This window comes from Pristis pectinata, chromosome 3 (assembly GCF_009764475.1).
Source record: "Pristis pectinata isolate sPriPec2 chromosome 3, sPriPec2.1.pri, whole genome shotgun sequence".
NCBI lineage: Eukaryota > Metazoa > Chordata > Chondrichthyes > Rhinopristiformes > Pristidae > Pristis > Pristis pectinata.
This window is the reverse complement of record NC_067407.1, coordinates 79,204,174-79,231,396: the sequence shown is the minus strand read 5'-3', so window position 1 is coordinate 79,231,396 and position 27,223 is coordinate 79,204,174. Positions and strand designations below refer to the sequence as shown.

Below are 27,223 nucleotides of genomic sequence, written 5' to 3'. Positions count from 1 at the left end.
CCCACGTCATAGATACCCCTACAAGGTGAAACATCATCTCAGCTTCTACTTTTTCAAATTCCGTAAGAATCTCATGGGTTTCAATTAAACCACTGCTCATTCTTCTAAACACCAATAACTATAGGTCCAAACAGTTTAATTGTTCCTCACAAAACAACCCTTCATACCTGGATTCAACCTGACATTCTCTGAACTGTTCTCATTGCACACACACTTTTTCTTAAATAACGAGTAAATGAGATGTCTCACCATTGCCCTGCACAGTTGTAGCAAGCCTTTGCTCTGCAATAATCGTTAACATTTCATTTTCTTTCCTAATTACCTGCTGTATTGGCCTAACTTTGTGCTTCATGGACGAGGATACCCAGAACCCTCTTTTACTGCAATATTACGTACTCTCACTCCTTTTAAAGGATATGCTGATTTTCTATTCTTTAGAAAGTGGTTAACTTTAAATTTCATTACATTATTACACCATCTACCAAATTTTCACCCATCTCCTTAACTTACCTTTATCGCTTTGCTGACCCTGCCCCCATTTCACCAGTTTCTTTCTCACCTATTTTGTATTCCTATAAAATTTGGCTCCTTCATCCAAATCATTAATATTAATTGCAAATGGCTGAGGCTCCAGCATTGATCCTTCCAGCACTAGTTACAGATTACCTACCTGAAATATTCCACTTATACTGATCCAGTTTTTTTGTTAGCCACTCTGACCATGCTGATATATTACCAACAATTATTGATTAGTTACTTATTAAGGTACAGAAGGAAGCCAATCAGTCCATTTATTCCACATCAATTACCATCAGTCTCATTCCCTTCCCTTTTCCCCTGCAGCCTTGCAACTTATTCTATCTCACATGCCCATCGACTCCCATTGGTTCTTTCTGATACTTACCTTCACTGAGGGTAATTTACAGTGGCCAATTAAGCTACCAGCATGTCTTTTGGATGTGGGAGGAAACTGGACCATCTGATGGTCACTAGATGGCCATGGGGAGAACAGACAGCACCCCAGGTCAGGGTTGAACCCAGATCCCTGGAATTGTCAGGCTGGGGCATTAACTGCTGCACCACCACGCGAATGTCCTTAAAGAACTCTAATGCATTTGTCTCAGTCATAAATTACATTGACTCTCTTTGTATCACAATTTTCTAAATTCCTACTATTTCTTTAATAATGGATTCTAGCATTTCCCAATGACAGACATCAGGCTAAATGGCCTACAGTTTTCTACATTTAGTCTCCATCCTTTCTCGAATAGGGTTGCTAGATTTGCAGCTTTCCATTCCACTGATATCTTATCAGCGTCTAGGGAATTTTGGAAGATCACAACTGAAGTGTCCACAACTCTTCCAAAATAAATATACCATATGGGGTATACTATTAACACATTTCCTACCTATATAATTTCACTGGACCAGACTCACTATACTTTAGACACATTATGTACCACAGATACACTGCCCTATAGACATTGCTTGCATCAGATCTACAATGCTATATACATTACTTGTACCAGATTATTTGTGCTATATATGCACATTACCTGTACCAGATTTTACTGTGCAATTTAAGCATTACTTGTACTAGATCCATTGGACCTGCATGAGATCCACTGTAATGTTTACATATTTCTTGAATTAGATTTGCTGAACTATAAATACATGCATTAGATTCATTGTACTTCACAAAGATTGCCTGGACCAGATCCACTGTACAATATTTTCCAATATGCAAATCTTTACCAGATACACTGCAAGATACACTCATACATCAGATTCACTGTACCACAGTACACTGTACTGTACATTACTGTACACATTAGCCATATCAGCTATTCTACCTGCACCAGATGCACATTATAAACATCACATTACCTGTAACAGATGGCATGTTCATGACATGCATCTTTAGCATGCATCAGCAGTCTTGATCGAAGATCTTGGCCAAAATAAATCAGTTGGCCATATATGGTTTACAGTGTTTAAAGGGGGCTTTCTTCTTTGTCGACATGGACTTTATCAATGTGACCTCAATCACTGCCTGATGAGGCACAGTCATTCAAAAGACCTGATTTAATTATGATGCTCAAAGTCTTGAAAAAAAAGCAGTAAAACAGCTTTGATTAGGAAAGAAAACTGTGGGCTCTGTGTAGAGCTCCCTTGTAACAGCTGCTACTCAATTGAGACAGAGACAAAAGAGTCTGCAGATGCTGGAATCTGGAGCAAAAAAACAAAATGCTGGAGGAACTCAGCAGGTCGAGCATAATGCATGGAGGGAAATGGACAGTTGACGTTTTGGGGAAGGGTCTCGACCTGAAACATCCACTGTCCATTTTCCTCAGGTGCTGCCTGACCCACCGAATTCCTCCAGCATTTTGTTTTTTGCTACTCAACTAATGCTGTATCACCATATCAGAACAATCTGTAACAGGGATTTTGTTTTTTAAACTGCAGTGAAGTTGACTATTTCACTCATCTATTCATTCTATACTCTAAGAGTTCCACAGTGTTTTCAGCATTGTCTTTTTGTTTTGTAAGAAGTTACTTAATACAAAATATTTTTGCACTGCATGAAAGTAAATTGACAACAGGGAAAGAAAGCCTTGCAGATCAACTTTGTAATTCACAATACCGTAAAGGCAAAATGAAGGGTGGTTACGAATACAGACTTATTCAGCATCTTTCCTACCCTCAATACATTCCAAGGTCCCTTAGTTCTGATATACCCCAGGGCTCTTGTGGTTCTCCATACCCTACCATTGCTTGCAACTTCTGAACCATCACTCCTCTAACACTCTCAGGCCCTTCCAGCACAGCGGTAAACCCATATTCAAGAATAACATAACAAATTAAATCCAATGTTCCATTTATAGGTATCATCAAACTCTAGATTGCCTTTTCTCAAAATGACACATTGCAGACAATGTTCCCCCCACCTCACACCATTGCTACAAAACTCACACACCTATCTATGCAAAGATACATTTCACTGTGTGTATCGATGTACAAGAAATCTCGTCTTATCTCTAAATGAAGAAGGCCATACCAGCGGTTCTACTGCGTTAGGAGTTTGAGGAGATTCTGTATGTCACCAAAGACTCTTACAAATTTTTATAGATGTATGGTGGATAGCATTCTGACTGGTTACATTACAGCCTGGTATGGAGGATCCAATGCACAGGATTGCAAGAGGCGGCAGAGGGTTGTAGACTCGACCAGCTCCATCACGGGCACAACCCTCCCCACATCTTTAAGAGGGCGGTGCCTCAAGAAGGTGGCATCCATCACTAAAGACCCGCACCACCCAGGACATGCCCTCTTCTCGTTACTACCATTGGGAAAGAGGTACAGGAGCCTGAAGACCCACACTCAATGGTTCAGGAACAGCTTCTTCCCCTCTGCCATCAGACTTCTGAACGATCTCATGAACACAACCTTGTTATTTGCTTTTTTCCACACTATTTGGTCTTGTCATTTAAAGTAATTTTATGTCTTTGCATTGTACTGCTGCCGCAAAACAATAAATTTTACGTTATCTAAATCAGTGATAATAAAACTAATTCTGATACATCCTACCTAGTACTTCGGAGTGCATCCACGGGAAAGAAGAGATTAAAAACAGTGAGAGGCAATCTCACCATAAAGGAATTTGGATCATTACACTTAAACTATTAACAGAATTCTGGCAGCATTGCCTTATAAATTGAACAATATGTACTAGGACAAACACTGCTCTGCATTTGTGTTTTTTTTAAAAATCAGATTATACCAATTATTTATCAGCTTTTACACGATTTTTAGTGACAACCTGTTCATTAGTTCATCATTTCAGTACAACTTGCTCTGTTTATGCTTCTCAAAATCTGAAACCAAAATAATTCACAACTGTAAAATAAAGACAAATGAACAAAGATCTATGTTAACTATGTTAAACTATTGGGTACTTCAAAATAAGATTTGAGCTTCTCAATCAACACAAGTAGCACGGCCACATTGGCAACCAGGCAATTCACTGCATGGGGTGCAGGGCAGCACCAGACTGGCAGATGGCAGTGAAGTTACCGAAGTGTTAGGAGATGGAACTTGGAGCAGGAAGAATGAGAAGAGGAGGACCCCACCTGGCATTGATCTATACCCTGCTAGAAATGGGAAGACAGGTGTTTGGAAGAGTAGGATGCTGATAGGAAATCATATCAAGTACTTTACTTAAGTACGTTACCATTATACACATAAGGGAGAATGTGTTGTAAATGCAGAGCGGAGGTTTTTGACTAAACACAGTAGAGTTTCGACTGTATAGAAGCAGAGAGTCTACAGCTTTTTTTAAATTCAACCTAGTTTTTCTTTTCTTTTACCCTAGCTTCAATATTTAGAAGACAAACACTGAAAAGTTCCTGGAAAGTTAGTTTAGAAGTAAAAAGGAAAACTATGGAACACTGAGACACTGGTTTTAGAATTTATAGTTTTTAGCCAACAGCTGCAGCTGAAACCGTGTACCATCACAGCACAATGGAAGACACCCTTCCATGTTGTAATTTCTTGTATAAAAAAAAATTGGGAGCAGCAAGAGTTTGAGAATAATTCACGTCTCCTGAGGACACTGGGATCATTCATTTGCGCACTGAGGAAAAATAGCTGAATTTATAAAGTACCTCAATCATCACATGCTAGTTAAGTAATTTAAAATCTGTTGCAGTGCTTTTCACTAATTGAGGTGACTGACCGATTTATAGCAAACTCCCACAAACGTAATCTTTTTGAGGTTATTTGAGCAATCGTTGTGGATTAACAAGACACACAGTATCATTCACATTATCATTCAAGAATGTCACCTCTAGCAATGCAGAACCCCAGCACGTGATTGTGCACTTGAGGAACTGGAGTAGAGCTTGAAGCCACAACCGCTAACTGAGGAACTAAGAGTATTGCAAATGAACAGAGCTGAATCATGCTCAAATTTATATTTTCTTTAAAACCTCTCAAATCAATTAGTAACACCTACTAATTCTTCTCAACAAAAAGCCATTGAACAAAGCTTTCAATAGCCTTTCAAAACATCTTAATTTGTACATTGTGGATTACCGTGAAGCACCCCAGTTACAATCAGTTTATTAGCCCATGAGCACAATTTCAATTACCTGAACGTCATGATATGTCCATTGGCACAGAAGCATGCAAGGCAGATGCTCCCATTCAGTCCACAATATCAGCACGAAAGACAAATGATGTTTCAGTTATGTTGTGTTTATAAACACAGTTTTGGGATGGCAGTGAGATAACCTTTGCCTGCTTTTCTGAACATATCACTGCATATTGGGTTTCACTTATCTCCTGAGAGGATGAGGGGGAGACAGATACAGGTCTCAGTTTCCTACATTTATCTTTCTCATCTTTCTCCTCCTGTACATTTGGTTCTTTCCAAGGTTCATGTGCTGGATGAATGAGGCTTCCTGTGGTGTCCAAGAATGCCATTCGCAAAATTGCTCCTTTTAGTCTCAAGATAGTCCCTGTATAAGATATAAAATGCACTATCAAATTGTATTGTCACAAAGTCTGCAAAGTACACAATAGAACTGTTATCTGTAGTTAGAGACTAGCTACATCTCTTCCATTAAACATACACAACAAGCTATATGACATCAACTCAGATAAAGTAAAATATTGCAGATGTTGGAAATCTTAAAATACCAGAGATAGATAGCGTCAGGAAGAACTTGGAGGAAGGTAGGGTTAACATTTCAAGATGACAACTTATCTGGCAAAAGGTCATTGAGCTTAAACGGCATCCTCCACTTCCCTCCCCTCCCCCAGCAAAGAAAGCAAAAGTCAAAGCTCCTCCTTCAAAAAAAAATCATTAGAAAAGGTGGTATTATGTATTTGCTGGAGGCAAATCTTGGTAAACTGATGATGATTTGAGAGGACATGATTTCTCAGTGCAACTTCTCAGAATGAATGGAATTCATAATTCATCAGAACACTCAAATTCTGCCAACATTTGCCTGCAGCTCTTTGCTTTTTGCACGTATTGCAGGGATGTAGATTGGGGGTGACAGTCAATTATATCATTGATAAATACTTAAACATTCCATGATTGTTAGTGTGTTGGTTTGAAGTGATTATACAATTATCAAAAAAGTGTATAAGCTGAAAATTATGTTTTGATAGGAAAGGGTAAAATGGATAGTTGAATTAAGTTCAGTGAAAACAATGAATTACCATAATTTAACTGAATGATGAAAGAAGTTTCAGTGATTGATTTGCTAATTCATTTACTATATTCACATACCAGCAGGCAAATGCTTTTATAAGAGATATTTCTGTAAAACTCTTCGATTAATGTGAAAAGATAAGACAAATATTGTTAAAATTTTGCTGTTTTGTTATTTATGGGAATGATTATTAGAACAAATAGACTCAGGTGGCTTCGTTATGTCCAGTGAATGGCAGATCAAAGGATCCTGAAGGATATGCTGTATAGCGAAGCTCATAAAAAGCATAGCAAGTCTGAAAATTGCACAGATTTTGGGATGCTAGGAAAGATAACAATTAGAATCTCAGAATGACTGGGAAGGGAATGCAGAACACTATCGTAGCTCATTGCAGATGAGGTAAGGGAAACTGGATCAAGTTTTGTCATAACTGGCATAAAGACAGAAGAACCAACTGCTCAGGTTTAGAGCACGCCCCACTATGGATGAAAGTGCCACATATCTGAGTCAGCAAACTTTAAAGAATTTATTAGCATAAAGGCCACGCTCTGTAAAGGCAGCCAGTTCCCAATTGTACCACTACTTTTGATAATCAAATGTCTAAGGCTGTGGTAACACCTCCCGTAAACTGTTAGGTTTAGGGGTCACTCCCCAAACTTGAGCTCTATCTACATGGAAGTTACAGCACAGTAACTGCTTGTTCAATTCTTACGCTATTCTTCCAACCTTCCTTTATCTCACCCAATCCACAACTTGCATTTCTAAAACATCTTTAATCTTGCAGAATGATTCAAGGTATTTCATAGGAGTGTTATAGCATTTTATTATTCTCGTCTCTATATTGTAGGTATACTTGGAATATCACCGGCCCAATTCTCTTACCACTTGGAGACACAATGACTGGCTGGGTAAGTCTTTGCTCTCCTCCGGGTGGCAGATTCAGTACTATGACCAGTACTGTGCCAAGTGTCGTCCCAACCCACAAACATGGTGAGGTGCACGTATCTGCCTTTCGGGTATAAGTCTCAGAGAAATGAAGAGCAGTGATGGCCTCTCGGGACTCCTTGTCAATGCTGGTAACACTGGAACTGCGGGAACGGCTGAAAGAGTTGTCTCTCACATCTAATTTTGAAATAGGAGAAATGAAAAGCCTTTATTGATACAGACAGAAGAAAAATCAGGATACTATCAGTTAAAATTATCAGGGCATTATCTGTCCATATCTGAACTTCCATAATGCAATTTTATATTTCAAACCACTTTCATTCGGTTGATTTGTTGACATAAAAGTTTAACAGTCAGATCTGTTAATCCAGATGTTCTGGGAAAATGTGATGGCAGTAAATATAGACTGATGGAATACAAATTTGGTCTCGATGTCTGATAAAATAATTTAGTAGAAATTCTGCTCCTCATCTTCAAAGTCCCCAGCATTTCTGCATTTGATGTGCTTTTGTCTCTTCTCTGAATTTTGAGACACTGCATATTTATTTTATAAATATTTTAGCTACTTTTGGCTGGAGGATCAATAAATTAATTCATGATCTTCCTTGGCAATGTTAGTTTTAAGGGTTAAACCAAGTCATGCTGGTGTCTGGAGTGCATTTGCCTATACTTGGATTCCTGTGATTCAGTAGATAAGGGTTAGAGATTGCGCCTAAGTAGCTCCTTTGGATCATTTGCAAGCAGTGAGATATTTCTCTAGTTGTAAAGTAGATGTTCTAAGTAACTTGACTGGGGTACATCTCACAAGCTCTCAATGTCAGTCAACAATGACTTTCAATTCTTTATTATCTACTCAAAAGATGTGGCCATCACTGTCAAGGCTGGTATTTATTATCCATCCTAATGCTTCCAAACAGAACAGACAGATAAGAATCCATGGCATTGGTTGCTCTGAATTCTTACATGTGTCAGACTGGGTACAGACGTCCTTCAGAGAAGGAAATCTGACATCAGTGAGCTCGATGGGTTATTCTGACAACCCAGAAGTTGCATAGTTACAGTTTCTGAAACCAGTTCCAGATTTTATTCAATTACTTCAATTTTAATTTAAGTAATGGTACCATTCAAACTTGGATCTCTGGGTCAATGGTCCATAAATCTAGTCAATTAACTACAGTGCTTCTCAACTAGAAAGCAACCCAGATTTATTACAAGTAGGGATGAGTTAACATATAGAGGGGAAAGGAGTTAATGAAAATGTTGCTTTAATTAAACATTTAAGAAAGGCCTCTTACTAAAGCAACAGCATATACTTAGAGCGTGGATCCCGAACCATTCCCAAGCCCTGACGGTCACAGATTTTACTGTGCATAGCCTCTTCTACGAGAAGAAACCTAATTGGACCTCTGTCCCCAAATGTGTAAAGGTTTGCTTCTGCATGGTACCAAGCCACTGAATTTTGGTCACTGCAAACTGCTGAATCCCTGGATGGATTCAGAAAGCCCTGAAATTATAGCGACTGAACACAAATCTAGGCTGAGAAGTATAATTTGCACAGGTTAAGAAAGAAAAATGGGATGTACATTGATAATGGAAATTGCAAGAGGTCCTTGTTGTAGAATATGGATTAGGGAGATCTGACTGTGTATGAAGCACCTCCTTCCAGAAAGACATTGTACATCTCAATGTCTGTGTGTAATTCCAGTGCACATTCTAGATGAGAAATTATGCTTAATTCCATTGATTTTTCTCAGCACACCAGAAACCTAATGGCAGAAGTTTAAATGAATCTTAACTCAATGACAGATAATTGGAAATTAATTTTGCAGAAAAGATCCATTAGTGATAGAAAATTAACATCCAAGATGTACATGCACGGTAATCAAGGATTGAATTAATGCTTTCGACCCATTATCAAGTTTTTCAGAAAAGTCTTACTAGTGAAATGCATATACAGAGAAGTCATACTCCAAACATTGTTTTTAAGCTGCTTTGTTTTTTCCACGTGATGATTAAGGCATTGGTTTCTGTTCTTTGACCCAAATCCAAGCTCTGTCATTGGCAGAGAGTGAAGAATGGGAATTAGTCCTATATCTTTTAAAAAAAAGCCCTCTCCCTCCAAACCAATGAGAAGAAAAATCATATTTAAGTACATATGTGGTAGTTTTCACTGATAAAGTCTCACAGACAAGAGAAGAAAAAGCTACTGTCAAACTAGTTCTTTCCCTAGTTAAGTCACTATTGTTGAACTACATTTATACAACCGTCAAATACCACCAACTTGCAGGTGCACCTCCTCCGCCACAATATATTGTCACCTTGCAGTTATATCATCACTGTCATATCACATTGTTACCTTGCAGTTACACCGCCATCAAATGACATTTGTATCCTGCAGTTATAACCACCATTGAACTGCATTGCTAATCCCTGTTTTACTGCCACACCATGCCAAATGGCTATTGTTAAAATGATTTTATATAACTAAGGCAAACATAAACAAACCCTCCTCACCTTTGTCTGTCCGCAACTTCTAATAAGGTTGCCCACACCATCCCCATAAACTGGATAGAACTGCACTTGGTTCATATTCTCATCTCGTAGCGACTCACCGTCCGGTCAGGTGAACCGGCTCGGCAGTCAGGTCGCGCGGCGTCGGAGCGACAAGGCCCAAGATGGCGGCGGGCCTCGTCTTTCCCAAGCGACGGGGAGAACCTGCGCGCGGGAAAGACTTGATGATGTAGTACTTACGTCATTGCCGGTTGCATTGGGCGGGAACAGTCTCCCTTAAAAGGCCCGCGCAAGGCGGGAAAATAAACCAGTTCTCGTTTGACAATTCTCCGACTAGCGTCTTGTTTTATTTCGCGGTAGCAACCGCTACATTGGTGACCCCGACGGTCCAAATGGTTTTGGACTCGCGCAATGGACGACAACGCAGCAGCCAACACAGTGGCCCTCAAGCTGCCCACCTTTTGGACACTTTGTCCCAGCATCTGGTTTGACCAGGCCGAAGCGCAATTCCACCTTCGGCAGATCACCTCCGACTCCACAAAGTACTACCATGTAGTTAGCTCTCTGGACCAAGAGACAGCCACCCAGGTTGGAGACTTCATCCAGTCGCCTCCGGAGGAAGATAAGTACTGGCTTTCAAAGACCTTTTGATTCGGACCTTTGGCCTCTCCAGTCGTGAGCGCGCCGCCCGCCTGCTTCATCTGGACGGCCTGGGGGACAGATCCCCATCCGCGCTAATGAATGAAATGCTGGCATTGGCCGAGGGACACAAGCCATGCCTGATGTTCGAACAGGCCTTCCTCGAACAGCTCCCCGATGACATCCACCTGTTGTTAGCTGACGCCGACTTCAGCAACCCCCTTGAGGTAGCCGCCCGGGTAGATGTCCTGTGGAAGGCCAAACACGAGAGCGGTTCGTCTGTCGGCCAAATCACCAGGCTGCAAGCCCAACGCCCGTCTTGCCCAGTCCCAGCAACCGAGCAGCCACACCCCAGGAACACAGACGATGACACGGGTGACCAGCTGTGTTTCTACCATCAGAGGTGGGGTGCGGAGGCCTGTTGATGCTGCCCACCCTGCAAGCTTCAGGGAAACGCCAGGGCCAGCCGCCACTGATGGCTACGGTGGCTGGCCGCCGACAGAGCCTCCTATTCGTTCAGGACAAGAAATCTGGACAGCGTTTCCTTGTTGATACTGGAGCAGAGGTCAGTATTTTGCCCGCGACTGGCCGCGACACTTGTAACAGGCCACCAGGTCCTGTACTCAATGCCGCCAACGGTACAACGATATGGTCTTTCGGTACCCGTACACTTCAATTACAATTCGGCGGCAGCCGTTTTACCTGGACCTTTACCCTTGCCACCGTCGCCCGACCACTCCTAGGAGCCGATTTCCTTCAGGCCCACAACCTGTTAGTCGACCTGCGAGGGAAGCAGTTAGACCACTCTAGCACTTTCCAGACCTATACCCTGGGAGAAATCAGCCTACCAGCCCCGCGCCTGGACTCCATTTCCCTTTCTGGCGATGATTTCACCAAGCTCCTAGCCAAATTCCCATCAATTTTGGCACTTCGGTTTACAAATTCTAGGCCCAAACACGGGGTACGACACCACATCATTACTAAAGGGCCACCCCTTCAGGCCTGAGCACGACGATTACCTCCAGACAAGCTCCGCCTGGCAAAGGAAGAGTTCCGTCATACGGAGGAGCTAGGGATTGTTCGCAGGTCAGACAGCCCCTGGGCCTCCCCCCTGCACATGGTCCCCAAAGCCACCAGAGGGTGGAGGCCCTGCGGCGACTACCGCAGGCTTAATGGCGCCACCACCCCGGACCGCTATCCCATCCCTCACATCCAGGACTTCGCAGCGAACTTACACGGGGCCCGCATCTTTTCCAAAGTGGACCTCATTCGGGGATACTACCAAATCCCGGTTCATCCGGATGACGTCCCCAAAACTGCGATTATCACCCCATACGGCCTGTTCGAATTCCTTCGAATGCCATTCGGCCTTAAGAACGCCGCGCAGACCTTCCAGCGGCTGATGGACGCGGTAGGCCGAGACCTGGATTTCGTGTTCATTTACTGAGATGACATACTAATCGCCAGCCGTAACCGCCAAGAATACCTTTCCCACTTCCGCCAGCTGTATTCCTGTCTCTGCGATTTCAGCCTCACGATCAACCCGTCCAAGTGCCAATTCGGACTTGACTATCGATTTCCTCGGCCACAAAATCACCAGCGACGGGGCAACACTCCTACCCGCTAAGGTAGACGCTATCCGCCATTTTGCCCGCCCCGACAGGGTCAAAGGCCTACAGGAATTCCTTGGGATGGTCAACTTTTACCATCGGTTCATCCCTGCAGAAGCCCGTATCATACGCCCTCTGTTCTCGCTGATGGCTGGTAAGGGCAAGGACATCACCTGGAATGACGAGGCTGTGGCTGCCTTCGTTAAGGCCAAAGACGCCCTGGCAGACGCCACGATGCTTGTACGCCATAGGACAGACGTCCCAACTGCCCTCACGGTGGACGCGTCCAACACCGCGGTGGGTGGGGTACTGGAGCAGCTAATCAAAGGCCGTTGGCAACCCTTGGCATTTTTCAGCAAGCACCTTAGACCACCTGAACTGAAATACAGTGCTTTTGATCGGGAACTTCTAGTGCTGTATCTGGCGGTCCGGCACTTCCGATACTTTCTAGAAGGCAGGCCTTTCACCGCTTTCACCGATCATAAGCCTTTGTCCTTTGCCTTCTCCAAAGTCTCCGATCCCTGGTCAGCTCGTCAGCAGAGACATTTATCCTACATTTCCGAATTCACAACAGATATCCAACATGTCTCCGGAAAGGATAATGTCGTTGCTGACGCACTTTCCAGACCGACCATCCACAACCTGTCCTTGGGTGTCGACTACACGGCCCTAGCTGACGCACAGCAAGCCGACAACGAGCTGCTGAGCTACAGAACCACAGTCTCGGGCCTGCAGCTTGACAAATACACCAACTGTAGATCACCACCAGTCTCTCAAGTTCTTCACTGTCTCCCTGACTAATATCTGGTGCCGTTTGTGTAAAGAACTTCTCTGGTATTGGGAAAATCAAAAACATTTTCATTAATCCCCAACACAAACTGTTCCATGGCAAATGACCCAACCTTTTCCCTCTCTGAGACTGAACTAGACTACAGAATTTAGTGTCAACATAAACTCAATTGAACATACAGCCGTACCTTTGCTCAGACAGTCTATTTTTACTTCTGTAACATTGTTGACTCCACTCCTGCATCAAATGCTCTGTTGGCTTTATTAACTTTAGACTTATCCATTCCAACTATTCCTCTTACATTCTACACTTTAAAAATTCCAGTTCATCCAAAACTCTGCACCTGTCGCCTAATTTGTACAAGTGCCATTCACCAATCACCTTTGGTTCCTGGTTGAGCACTGCCTCAGTTTTAAAATTCTCATCCTCAACTTCAAATCCCTGGATAGCTTCACCTCCTTATTTGTAATTGCCTCCATACAATCTCCACTATAGTGTTGCTCCTCTAATGCTGGTGCTTTGAATATTGTTGACTTTAATAGCTCCACTTTTGCTAGCTGTGCCATCAGCTGCTGAGGCCCAAGAGCTCTGGAATTCTATGGACCAAAGGCTATGGACCAAGTGTGCGTAAGTGAGATTAATATAGCTAAATACAATGGTTGGCATGGATATGGTGGGCTGAGGGGCTTGTTTCTGTGCTGTATAACTCTACGACTCTAATCTCCTCCCAAATTCTATCCATTTTCCTACTACTCTTTCCTCCTTTAGATGTTGCTTAAAATCTTCTTTGATGATCAAACTTTGGTCATCTTCCACAACATCACCTATCAAATTTTGTATGTTAACACTCCTGAGGTGCAATGCAATGTCTTATTACATTAAAGCTTATAAAATTTTGGAATTGTTATCCCTTAACATCCTGCAGGTATACCACCAATGTGACGATGAGGACTTGCATTAAGCTTGTTTACATTTTTATCTTGAAAAATTTTTGTAAATCCAATACTTCAGCCCATCTCTCTTTTTAAATACTGATCAAAAGATAAATCACAACTTGGAGCAAACTACTAAGATGAAAGAAAACAAAAACAATGGCAGAAACACAAAAAATGGACCTCTTGAAAGAGAGTAGTATGATGTCACTTGACCCAAATATTGGAATTCCAGCTTTTTGCCGTTTGATTTATTGAAATAGATGCTTTGTTTCAAGTATAAGTATTATCTTGTTTCAAAACAGTGAACTTAATTATGTCAATACTATCTCACTAGACACTACAAATGCATAATAAATTAATATGACTGGGTGAATTCTACCTTCAGCAATATAATCTACCCAAATATGCATAAAGAATAGCTGGGAACATAACTAACATTTGATGAGAGACACAAGAGACTGCAGATGCTGGAATCTGGAGCAACAAAATCTGCTGGAGGAACCCAACGGGTTGAGCAGCATCTGTGGGAAGAAAGGAATTGTTGATGTTTCAGTTGGTAACCTGATGCAGTGTTTCGATCAGAAACTTTGACAATTTCTTTCCTCCCACAGATGCTGCTCGACCCGGTGAGTTCCTCCAGCAGATTGTTGTTGCTTTAACATTTGATGAGTTCATTTTTCATTGAAGTTATCCAAGCTTTCAATCCAAGCCTTCAATCCAAGCCTTAGGGATTTTGGCAATTAAACGCACTTCAAAATTTGGAGATGGACAATATTTTGCAGCAGATTGGCTTTATGATTTTAAACCAAGCCTTTCTGTTGTCTCAGTTTCTTGCTTCCTCAGGTTTCTGTCTGCTTGCTCTATATTTGACTTTTGAATTACTATCTGTCGATTACTTATGCTCAAAGTGGAAAGCTGTTCCATTACACACCACTGATATCTCTCCAACTGACGAGGGCCCTGGGATGGCAGGGAAAGAAAGGCATAGTTCTTTTAAGAAAATACATACTTCTAAGCTCTTCATATCCACAGCATTTAATACAATAGTTCCACTTTTTCACATTAAAACAAATTAAGTCTAAACCAATAACTATCATGGGGAAAAATGGGCTAATTCAAAGTGTAAACAAAAAGGCATTTAAGATGATCAGAAAAGAGACAAAAAAAAGAGTTGAAGGGTGTGTCATAGTCAAAGCTAAAATGAACATTGCAGTAAAGTGAAATAAAAATTTGAAACTCTCCCAATTCATTCTGTTTAATGTACAATGGACTAAGTGAACAATAGTTAGATAAACACCCATTAGATAGATGGCTTGTTACTAGGAATACTGAATATAACTGAGGGAAGATGGTAACCATTACTTAAATTAATAATATCCTTCAATTATTACAGGAGATTTCCACGCAGGAGCTCACTGGCACCTTCAAAGGCAATCAGGGATGGGGAATGCTGGCATCGACTATATCCTAGAATTTAAGGAAGAAATGACTGCTTCTCAATTGTGTGCATCAAGGAGCCCTTAAGAAACAGTTTTAAGACAGCTGTTGTGAATAACCTACAAATTAATCAACAGCAAAAAATCTGAACCTTCAACATTGGTAGCTTTCAGATGAAATTGTTAAACAGTGAATCCAAGTCCTGGTATATAATTTCAGATACAACACTGAGATGAGTAGCATGGGCCAACAGAAACCCTAAAGAACTGGAGCATTTTCAAAAACATGGCATGGTGAAATTGGGCAGTAGTAGAAAATGGGCACAGAACTCATAACATTTAAGCAGCTCAAGAGAATGGTTGAGTGTGCAAAATTCATGCAGTGACTTCATCATGTTGGAGCAACCAGTCATCTTCATGGTTGGCCAACACCAGTTGGGCCTAGCAATGATAACTAAATCCAGACCTGCACCTCTTAAAAGTGAGATAGTTTCTGGCTGCAAATGGTGATGGAAGCCTTTCCAGAGGTTGCACAACATTGCAGAAGATGAACCCCTCATCTTCATGACTCAGCATTAATCTGACTCTGCTGCAGCAGTGAGGTGCTGCCCCTTGGATGAAACATTAAAATGAAGCCTCATCTGCCCTTTTCAGAAAGGCAGAAGATCCGTGGCATTGAAGAACAGCGCTTTTTCCATTATTTATCCCGCAACCTGTGTTTGTGGCACTGCTTATTACCACTTCAGGTACTCTCCTGTGTCCAAAATAGATGCCCCTTTTCCATACAGCCGTAAAAGTGTTTCAAAAATATTTTAGAATAATTTTTGTAGTACTGAGAATGTATTTTAAAAGATGTGGGAGCTAATTAAGAACCTGACTAACAAAGCAGCAAGGTGGGCACAAATCGCCAACAAAAGGCCTGTTTTCTCTCTTGGTGGACAATACTGTTAAACATCCTGCTACACCTTCCAATGTGATTGCTTCAATCAAAAAAAAATGCAGAGTGCAGTCTCCTCGTGGACATGCAAAATTCCATTCCAAACACTCCATTATTTACATCTGAGCAAAAAAAAATAGACCACCAAATCAACCATGATCTAATGAACTGTATGCTACCTCTTCTCTGTTGTGTTCCTCTTTGTAATTTCACTAGTCTCATCAGAAACTCGCACACTGATACCACTTCCTCATTCAGCAAGTGAAATGCATATAACTTAAGTTAAAGTAGCAGTACAACTGCTAAAGGATTGGTCAGATTACAAGTTTCATGGAACTCCCAAAGCTCTAAAATGTTAATTCTTTATCACTCAAATTCCCAGATATTTGCAGTTGCTGTTAAACAGAAAAGATTAAGAGCAGCCAACAAATAGATTGGTGCAGCAGATGCTCTATATTCAAAAATGTTAGAAACTGTTTATAGCAATCGGAAGCTGGCAATATGAAGCAGGAAATCATTGAGGTGGCGTTGACAACAGACCTCCAGCAACAGTAATAACACAAGCCTCTTTTGGAGAAAGAAGTATTCACTATGTTATATTGTGAATAGAAGCATTTTTCTGTTAATTAAATTGGAAGTGATGCAATCAAGTGACATAACTGGCAGCTGAGCGACAGATGCCAACAAAGTTCAAGGAGAGCAGTAAGCCCTATAAAGGGGCTAACAACAGGAAAAGAATTCCCATTTTCTAAGGTCACAAGAAAAATGTGACCTCAAGGCATTTAATTCAATTGCAGTATTTTGCTCATGAATCCACTTGGCTCTATTTCTTGGACAGGAAGAGCTAAGAAACTTATTTGTTGTTCAAATTGACAAATTGGCTGTTTAAATGCAGATTAAACAACTGTTGAAATTTTAGCTCCTTAATAGCTGAAGATTCAAAACAGCACAGCCCAAGTTTATAACAGGCAAGGAAGAGATCCTGTTCTGATGTCGTGGATTAAATCGAATGTTCTGACTTCCATCTATTCCATTTATGTCCTTGAGCTGCAGGGGCTCTGATCAGGAGATGATGATTGAACGGGTAACAGAGTGAGAATATCACCAATGATGTTCAGGTTTCAATCCAATTATGGTTAGTGGAATTAAAGCCCAAAAGGAAATGTCTGTGGTCAGTCTCCAAAATGAAATGAACTGCAGTAGCCTAACTGGAATTCCTACTGGATTCAAGCCTGCAGCACAAAACCATCTGCAATTTAGTGGAAAGTGATACCAAAGTGGCACCTTAAGCACAGCAGGTGTTATGAGTGTAAACTTTTAAGCTGGTGTCGTGAAAGATTCGGAGCTCCTCTAATATCTTGCTTGTGGCCATCACTGCAAGGATCTTGGTTCTTCATGCACTGAGTAACTCATTGACTGAATAGCCATCAAAGCTGAGGATGTCACTGAGGAGACTGACATTTACTTCTCAGCCTAGTTGACCTTGTGGCAGTGGGCTTCTTCCTAAACAATTACAGTCAATGTGATGAAGATGCTTCCACAATGGTGCCAAGTCAGGAATGACGAGTTCTCATGCCCTTGTTCTTCTCAGTGATGGAAACTTTGTGGATGTGAGGTACTGTGAAATCTTGACTACTTGTTGCAATGCATCTTGATTGTGGCAAACCTGAACCCTATACCTTGCTGCCTGTTTACAATAGCTACTCATTAGATAAACTCACAGAACCCACATTATCTAGTCACTGAAAAATAATAAATCATATTGGGGGCTGTTTTCTGCTTCTTTAAGGTCAGTCTCAAGCACAAAGTTTGGTGCTTAAGGAACAGAATTTGAACACCCTGGAGTAACTGTGATAATGGGAAAGAGGAGCTTGTTGGCAGATATTTTGCCTACTCATTGTTTCTGGTTTTATGCAAACAAAAGAATATAATCATAGAAAGAACATTTCCACACCAGGTGGTGCAAGTCTTCACACTCACCCAAATCAGGCTTCAGTTCAGTTGGCAAGCTTAGTTTTCTTGACATCTTCGCTGAAAGAAAACCCACAGAAAAGTTAGATTTAGACCACTCGATGCAAACTAGCACTACAGTGTGAACCAATACTGTTGATTCCCTGCTTCAAGTCCACTATTGCTAACTCAGGAATAACAACAGACATCAACCCTTTATGAAAAAGTTGTCTTGGAAAACAAGTACTGTTGCCAAGGGTCAGCACATGGATAAGAAGAGAATATTGAAATTAAGATCTGGAACAAATGCAAGTCAGTCAACACAAGGACTACACACGAAGGGGACTTGACAAGAGTGGGAAGCTGACTAGGGCAGCATCTGGAAGTTGGGTCTAGATGTAACAAAAGCATGGATAAGACCATCAAAGGAGCTAAATTAGGGATGGTTTGGCCAGTTTTTAAATGGTAATAGGCATTCTTGGCAGTGCACAGTACGTGGAGTTGGAAAATCAGCAAAGAAAAATTAACAAGATTAGAGTCATACAGCATGGAAACAGGTCCTTCAGCCCAACTCGTCCACGCCAACCGTGTTGCCCAGTGAGCTAGTTCCATCTGCCCGCGTTTGGTCCATAGCCCTCTAAACATCTCCTATCCATGTATATACCTAGATGGCTTTTAAAAGTTGTGAATGTGCCCACCCCAACCACTATTTCTGGCAGCTCATTCCATATATGCACCACCCTCGGCGTGAAGCTGCTGCCCCTGATGTCCCTTTTAAATTTCTCGCCTCTGATCTTAAATTTAAGATGGCTGACAATCTGGGTTAATCTCAGCCAGTGGCTAGAGAAAGGGTTAAAATCAATGACAAGGGAAATGGAATTGAGGAAAAACTTGTATGCTATGTGCCTGTGATGCTGCTGCAAGTAGGTTTTTCATTGCACCTGTGCATACATGTACTTGTGCATGTGAAAATAAACTCTATTTTGACTTTGGTGGGGGCCAAATACAAAGGCTCCAGCTTTCCTGTATTCAACTAGTGGATATTTGTGGTCACTGAGTACCGAAAATATTTAACAGGAGGATATATTTCATTAATGAGTACCGAATATCAGACAAGTAGGGTGACAAATGATGGTAGTGGAATGGTTGGGAGAAGTGGTGCTGAAATGAAACTGGGTGTTGTTACTCAACAGTAGAATTGATGCGGTTTTGGTTAATTCTGCCAAGTGTCAACACGTAGATGAGGAACGGGAGCCTATGAATGGATCCTCTGGGGAAACGAAAGGGGGCTTGTGGGTTATTTGGCCATCCACAGAAAGATAATCAGTGGGGGCAATCCTATGATGGAGAAGTGACATTGGTGGTGTGCTGAACCGCTGCAAAACCTCACACTGGATGACAACGGGGAATTGTTTAGCAAACTGAAGGTCATGTAAAATGCCAACTGTGACTATAATAAATACTACTTCAGGGCAGAAATGATACAGAAGTGTGAGAAGTCGGAATTTTTGAAAAGGCAGGCACAAATTTGGGACGCAATAGTATGTTGGAGATAGATTAGTAATTTGCAAAGACATAGGGGTCAAAGGTGCTTTTCCTTTGAAGGTGGTGAGGATGGCAAATTTTAAAGTGAATGGGACAGTGCCAGATGAGTAACAAGCATTTATTGTAGCAGCTAACCTGGGCACCGGGAAGTGAAACTGGGTGGCCAGCAGCTTGGTAAGAACATGGTTGAGAGAACAGGAGGTAGGTCTCCTGAACAAGGCGAGATAGGAGAGAACACGAGAGGAAAAATACTTAAGACTCAGGTTAATTTTTTTTAGGGGAAGGCAGAACAACCACCAAGTGGAGCAAGGAAAGTGGCAGATGTAGCTGAACAGATGGCATCAATCTCAGTGAGCTCCTTGCATAACTTGGAGGAGATAATGATTTGTGTGCCATGAAGATTCAAATTTGATTTATTTCAACTGGGGGAATGAACCAAACTTTTTCCACTTGCTGATTTATCACTACTGATGGAATCCAAGGCAGCTCTTCCATTGCATGGGTTTCTCCTGGGTGTTCCTGTAAACTTTCAATTCTAAAGACATTCTGGTTGGTAGATTAATTGGCTATTATATATTACCTAGGGTAGGTGGGTGGTAGAAGGATGAAAGTGGAGTTGATGGGCATGAGAGAATAGGTTACAAGGAAATAAGTGGGAGAATGGGATTACTCTACAAGCAAACAGAGACTTGATGAGCTGATGTGAGAAAAGATGAGAATTTTACATTTATGCTTCATAGCCCTGGAGGTGGGGGTGGGCAAGAGGAGTGGGTCTACCTAATAGAAAAGATTAGCGTGCCCCAGCTGTGATTTTGCAATAGCACTTCTGCACGAGTCAAAAGTTCACAGTTTCAAATCCTACTTCAGGGATTAGAGGACTAAACCAAGGTTAGCATTTCAGTGAAGAAATGCTTGACTGTCTTTCAGGTGACAATTTTAAGAGTCTCTGTTTGCCCTCTCACGTGAGTTTGAAAATGGGACCGGAATCCTCCCAATAACTTTATCAAATCTCTCTCTCCAAGGAACACCAAGGAAACAAACAGATGTTATTTCTTCCATTGTTATCGATTTTTCCTGTGTGCAAACTGTTGGTTGCATTTACCTGTATTGCTACAGTAATTTTAAATGAAAACATTTAACTGGCTGTTAGGTGCTTCTGTATTGTTGAAGTCATGAAAGATTTTCTTTCTTAACCAAACACCAATTAGTTTCTAATGAAATAACACCTTATGAAAGAAGTTTCTACTTGAGTGATAATACATTATACAGTATATGTTAGAATACATGCCCTGCGCAGGAGCTAAAATTCATTACCTGGGAGTTAATATTAACAAAATCATTAGCCTGACAATACCGAGACACAGACAATGCTTAAAGTGTATTTCTAAATCTTCACAGAGTCATTGGCAAATTAATGAATTGAATAGAATAAGTTACAAAACAAAACAAAATAGTGGCAAATAGAAAAAATTGAGGAGACCAAAAAATAAAATGATAACAAATTTTCCTGCCACTTAATTAAGAAGTACTAAAAGACACATTGCTGTACAAGATTTTCTGTTGACAACAAGCTACATTTCAAAGTGACATACAAAAAACATGACGGACAGTATGTAGGTCACATGATCCTTCAAGTTTGCACTACAATTATTACAGTTAACCATATACTCGCACTGTATTTTTCCACCTTCGCACATCCCTTGATTTACTTAAGCAACCAAACATTTATTACTCTCTTGAATATACTTTGAATATTGACTGAGCAAACAAAGTTCTCTGATGTAGAAAATTACAAAGATACACAAAAAACAGTGACAAAATTTCCCCTCAATCCTAAATAAGGCAGACTCCTTATCCTGAGACTATGACTAGTTTCTAAGCTCTTCAGCCACAGGAGTCTCTCAGGAGATTCCCTGTCAGGCACTAAAAATTTTTAATATTTCAAACCTCTTCTGGGGTCCAGATCTTCTAATCTCCAGTTAATATACAGGTATTCCTCAATTACAAACGTTTCATTTTCAAATTTTCCCCATATCACCATTGACTTTTTGGGGTACAAGTCTTTGATTTACGAATCTATTTTTCACTCTAATAAATAGCATGCACATAAATATATACTGCATCAAGATAATGCATTTTGTACAGCCTTTTCAATTTGTGAAATTTCACTTAATGTTTTCCAGGAATGCCTTGCTTTCATAAATTGAAGAGTGGCTGTACATTCATAAATTTGGATCAATGGAGTTCAGAGCAGGTAGATTTTAAACACAAGTCAATTTAAATACTAAAAAAGAGTTAATATGAATATGCAGTAAATGATTTGGACTCCACCATTATTCTCCAGAAGTTTATAATCACCATGAAACTGTCCAATTAGACTTCTTGTATTTAAGAATGTTATTCACATCTCATGTTGATCAAATACTATGTACAGTTCTGAGCATGCTATCATCAACTTATATTCAAGATGATTCAAAAAAGAACAGTTAATGCAACGCTGGCACTTGTGGCTCATTACAGATTAGCAATAAAGTGGGGAGAAGATGATAACCTACAAAACTATTAGAAGTACTACAAATGAAAAATTGTACAGCAACTGTGATATACTCTGTACATTCAAATTTGCGTCACAATCACAATTCAATAACTGAATTCTTTTTACTAACAATGGTGACAACTCACAAGTAGGCACTGTATAAAGCAACAATCAGTATGCAGAATGAAAAGCACAAATTGATGCATTTGAAAAATTAAGAAATCTGTGGTGAGCAGTCAGGATGAGCTGATCATAGCAAGGGTACTATTTGAAAATAGCCAGTTACTCTTCAGTCTGCCAAGAACTTTCTGATTTATAATTAAGATGACTAAAAAAAATTAAAAGTAACAATTAAAATGGTTCAAAAGCCTTTGACTGCAGGCTGTCGATAGTAGCAACGTGTCAGTGTGGGAAGGTGGGTACCATATGTAGCGGCAGTGGGCTGGAACCTCAATAACCTTGCCCAATGGCTTTGGTCTTCCCAGTGTTCAGATGGAAGAAATATCTGTCCAGTGAGGTCCAACAACCTGGAGATAATGAAGGAATCAAAAGAAATGGGAGTGAAGTAAAGCTAGGAAGAATCACTGTACATATGGAAACTAATGCCTGATTTTCAGATAAAGTAGCCAAGAAACAGCATTTAGATACAATGCAGGCCTAGACAAGGATAGATTTGAGGTGATCAGAGGTAACCATGTGGGCACAGGAAGAGAGAACAATGCCAGTGCCAATGACTGGATGGAAAAGACTAAGCTAGCAAGTGCTAAACCATCCAGTTAGCTAGTCAAGGGGCACTGAAGTGGGTGGCTTGGTCAATTATGCCAATGGTTGCAGACAGGTTAAGGAGAACAAGCAGTGATAGATTATGAGTGTTGCAATAATATAGAATATTTCTGATTTTGATTGGAGTGGTTTACATACATTAGTAGGGTCAGAAATCTGATGGAAAGGATTCAAGTGCACAGTTCAAGGTAAGATACACACAGTGAGAGATGTTGAACACATTCAAGAACTTGAGAGGAAAGAAATGCTGGAAAAGCGGCCATCAGTTTGCAAGGAAGGTTCCAATCCAAAGCAAATAGCTGCAGTGATTAGTAAAAATCTGAAAATAATTTCTTTTAACCCTGCATGCTGCTTGCTTCCACTTCTACAACCCAAATGCACGACTCATTCTCAAGATCCGAGCACATGATCAAGGCTGACACTTCCAATGGTCTACTGAGGGAGAGCTCCACTGACAAATGTGCTCACTATGAGATGAAATATTTAAGTGAGGCCTCATCTGCCATCCCCCATGGCAATATTCAAACAATGGCGAGGAATGTTCAAAGAATCTGATTACTAACTCAGTACGTTCTGTGAAAGTACAAACTGACTGCTTGGCTTTCTTATGAGAATAAAAATAGTTCAGAAGGACTGGTTGTAAAGTGCTTTAGACATCCCTAATGCCATTAATTATTTTTTTTTAAATCCTGAAATGCAGGAACTTCACTCCCTGAGACTACTGTTAAATCCCCAATGCCTTCATGGTCTGCACTTCAATCAATCCATGTGGCAGAGCATTGCTATGTGATTCACAGTTTGATCTGGATTGTTAGTGTCATTTGTGCTTTAGTGTCATGGTGTGTGCATTTTTGGCAAATTAGGAACTTTCCATGTTTTTGCAGTAGGTAAAAACCAGGTAGTTTCACTGTTGGACCCGAAATAAGATGCTCATTACAGACGGTGGTTTCATCCCATGTTTCCTTCAAAGCACTGTACTGTCATATCTCATGAGACTTGGCTGCATGTCCAAAAGTGTTTCCTGGGAACCAAACAGTGAGTTGTAAAATTTATTAAGCCTCCATGGGTGGAGGGGTTGAGATCATTTCTCAGTATGTTGCAAGATATTGGCAAATATCTGGGAGAAAGGGGAAGAGCGATTATCGGCCAGCTTTAGTGAAGGTCGAATCAGTGTAGATTTCACACTGAAAGAAAAGAGAGAATGTTGGAAATACTCAGCAGGTCAGGCTGCATCTGTGGGAAGAGAGACAGAGCAAATATTTCAGGTTGAAGGCCCTTCATCAGAACCTCTCTTGCCACAGATACAGCCCAACCTTCTGTCTTTCCAATATTTTCTTTTTTTTTAAAAAAGATTTCCAGCATCTACAGCTTATGATTTTCACACTATTGGCTGTCAAAACTGGTTTTTGAAATGGCTACAAAAGGAAAAAATATAGTCAGGTATCACACATGCATAGGTTTGAGTTGGATCATGTTGTGCATTTTCACTAAGGTGACATTAAGATGCATGTGTTTTATGAATATTAAGGCAAAATACCAAGATGACCTACATTGTTAAGTTTTGCTGTGGCTTCCACTTGTGCCATTATTGTTGGGGTCAGGGTTAAAGTGTCTTTAATCTCTCTGCCTGTACAGTTAGTGCTAATCCATGGGCAGATGAAAATTTCCTCCATATAAATAACATGCCTGCTAACCTTTAAACTTTGAAGAGGGTCAGTGGTGAGGACGCTTTCCTGCAGGATGTCGTTATTTAGAATTCCAAGTCTGCTTGGGAGATGGTCACACATCTGACAATTGTCCACTAACGTCCACAGAGCTGCAGCAGAGTTGGCAGTCAGGAATAGGTGGGATAGGTTTAACATCAGGCCATGCTTTCAAATGGTATTGAAGTCTGCAGAAGCATCAGATTTCAACATGAAATTGTGAAAGCAGTCAGAAGAGTGGAGAGGGAAGGGGAGATGTACAGGGGAGCTGTTATCATTTAATGCTGAACATCAGGCTATTGGATAGCGGGAATGAAACTAGAATTGACAGACAACCGATTTTAAATACTGCTCCTCTGACATTATGGCTTTACTAATAACGATGCATAAAGGGGACATTTGGCCCATTGGGTCCATGTCAGCTCCCTGGTGAACCCATGAGTTCCATTGCCCCTCTCCTTATTTTCTTGTATTTTATACCCACTGGCAGCTCCCCTTCGGTTCTTTTTTCTGTTATTATCTTACACAAACAGGTGATTTATAGCATCCAATTAACTAGCAGCATGCCTTCGAAATATGGGAGAAAACTGGAGCACCCAGAGGAAACTGATGTATTCACCCAGACAGCAGTCAAGGCCTGGATTGAACCTGGAGCTGTGTGGCAGCAGTTGTATCACTATGCCACCCCTAAGATGTTGCTATGATATGTGCATGGGCTCTAGATAAATGCATTTATTTGGCATCTTTCACATTCTTTCCAGTATCGTCCAAAGTGTTTTATAGCCAATAAAGCACTTTTGAAGCATACAGACTCTCATGAAGGAACTGCTGCAATCAATTTGTGCATGTTTGTGTGCACCGGTAAAGCATGCAGCAGGAAGACTGAATGCCGTAGGCTGAAGGGAACTGCAAGCGACTCTAGCATCTGTTTCAGCCCAAGCTGACCTCAGTGCACCCACCATCTCTTCCATCAAGAATGTTTACTTTCAACCTCTCTCTTGCCTCAATGCATTTACTGTTGAAATATTCATCCATTCTTTTGTTAACTCTCAACTTGACTGTGACAATGCTAACCTAGTTGGTATCCCATCTTTTACTTTCTGATCTAAAACTCCACTGCCTATATCCTAGCTTACAGCAAGTCCCAATTACACATTACACCTGTACTACACTGGTTCCCAGCTGAGTAACATCACAACTTTAAAACTCCCATTCTTGCATTCAAATGCTTCTTCTGTAAGATGTGGCCAAATAAATTAGAGGGTGAGTTCCTCTCTGTCTAGGCTCTAAACATCTCTCCCCATATGGTGGATAAAGGGTTTCAGTATTTAGAATGAATCTCCTTATCCAACACATGGAGAGATGTTAAGAAATTTGGACACATTTCCAAGTCAGGATGGTTTGTGACCTGGAAGGTACTTGCAGCTGCTGGCATTTCCATGTACCTGATGTCCATGCCCTTGCAGGTTGCAGACATTGCATGTTAGAGACATCCTGCTGAAGCCTTGGTGAGTTGCTATGCTGCATTCTATAGATGATATGCACGAATGCACTATGGATAAGCAAAGACGAAGGGAGTGAATGTTTTGGATTGAGGGTTTTACATCAATAAGTGGGCTACTTTGATCAGGATTATACAGTTTCTTGATGCTGTTAGAGATGTACCCATCCAGGAAGTTGATGATATGCCATCACCTTACTGACTTGTGCAATATTAATCACGGAAAGAGTTTTCCGAGATCAATATACTTACTGCAGAATATTCAGGTTTCTTACCATTCTTATACACACAAGTATTTATGTGGCTGATTTGTTAGGATGTTAATTGTGGGAGATTTAGTAACAGCAATACTGTTGAATGTCAAATGGAAGTGCTTTGATTTTCTATTGTTGCAGATTGTCAGTACCTGTCACTTGTATGGTTCGAATCACACTTGCACACTGATTTAATGCTATCCACAACTTGCTGTCTGCAGTAAGGAACTGCTATATTATCTGCAGTTGCAAATGGAAAAGAACACAAGGACATTTGTTGATTACCCAGTTCCTGTTTTTATATTGGAGGATGAGCCTTTGATAAAGCAATTGAATATGGTTAATCTTGGGCTGCTACCCTGAATAACTTTAAAGGAATGTTCTGAAGTGAAGATGATTGATCTACAATGGCCATAACTACCTTTCCCGGTGTTGGATAGGATTCTCCTCGAGTTAGATCGACTTCAAATTTGCGAAGGCTTCTAAACAGTACACTGTCAAATGTTTCCTTGAGCCACACCTCCTCACCTCTGGGATTCAGCTCTTTTATCCATATTTAGATTAAGTGTGTAAAGAGGCCTGGAGAAGTGTCTCTCGCAAAACTGATCATCAGTGTCAAAAAAACAAACTGCTGGAGGAACTCAGCGGGTCAGGCAGCATTGATGGAGGGAAATGGACAGCTGACTTTTTGGATCAAGACCCTTCATCTGGATTGAAAGAGTAGAGGGGACATAGCCAGTATAAAAAGGTGATAAAGGTGAGGGGAAAGGGGTGGGGCAAGAACTGGCAAGTGATAAGTGGATCCAGAAGAGGAAGGGTGGAAATAGAGACAGAGGCTGGGATGTGGAGGCAACAAGGGGCTGCAGATGGTGGAATCCGATATGAAAGGAAGGTGGAACATGGAACCAAATAAGGGAGATGGGGTGG

At 41.0% G+C, this 27,223-nt stretch overlaps 1 protein-coding gene across 1 annotated transcript in view; it reads right to left on the bottom strand.

The window, feature by feature from the left end:
* Nucleotides 1-27,223, bottom strand: part of stxbp5a (syntaxin binding protein 5a (tomosyn)) — a 164,426-nt gene that overhangs the window by 17,124 nt on the left and 120,079 nt on the right. The window contains 4 exon segments of the mRNA XM_052011174.1: nucleotides 5,151-5,211; nucleotides 5,214-5,519; nucleotides 7,104-7,343; nucleotides 18,005-18,055. Of these exon segments, the coding sequence (XP_051867134.1) occupies nucleotides 5,151-5,211; nucleotides 5,214-5,519; nucleotides 7,104-7,343; nucleotides 18,005-18,055 (658 nt within the window).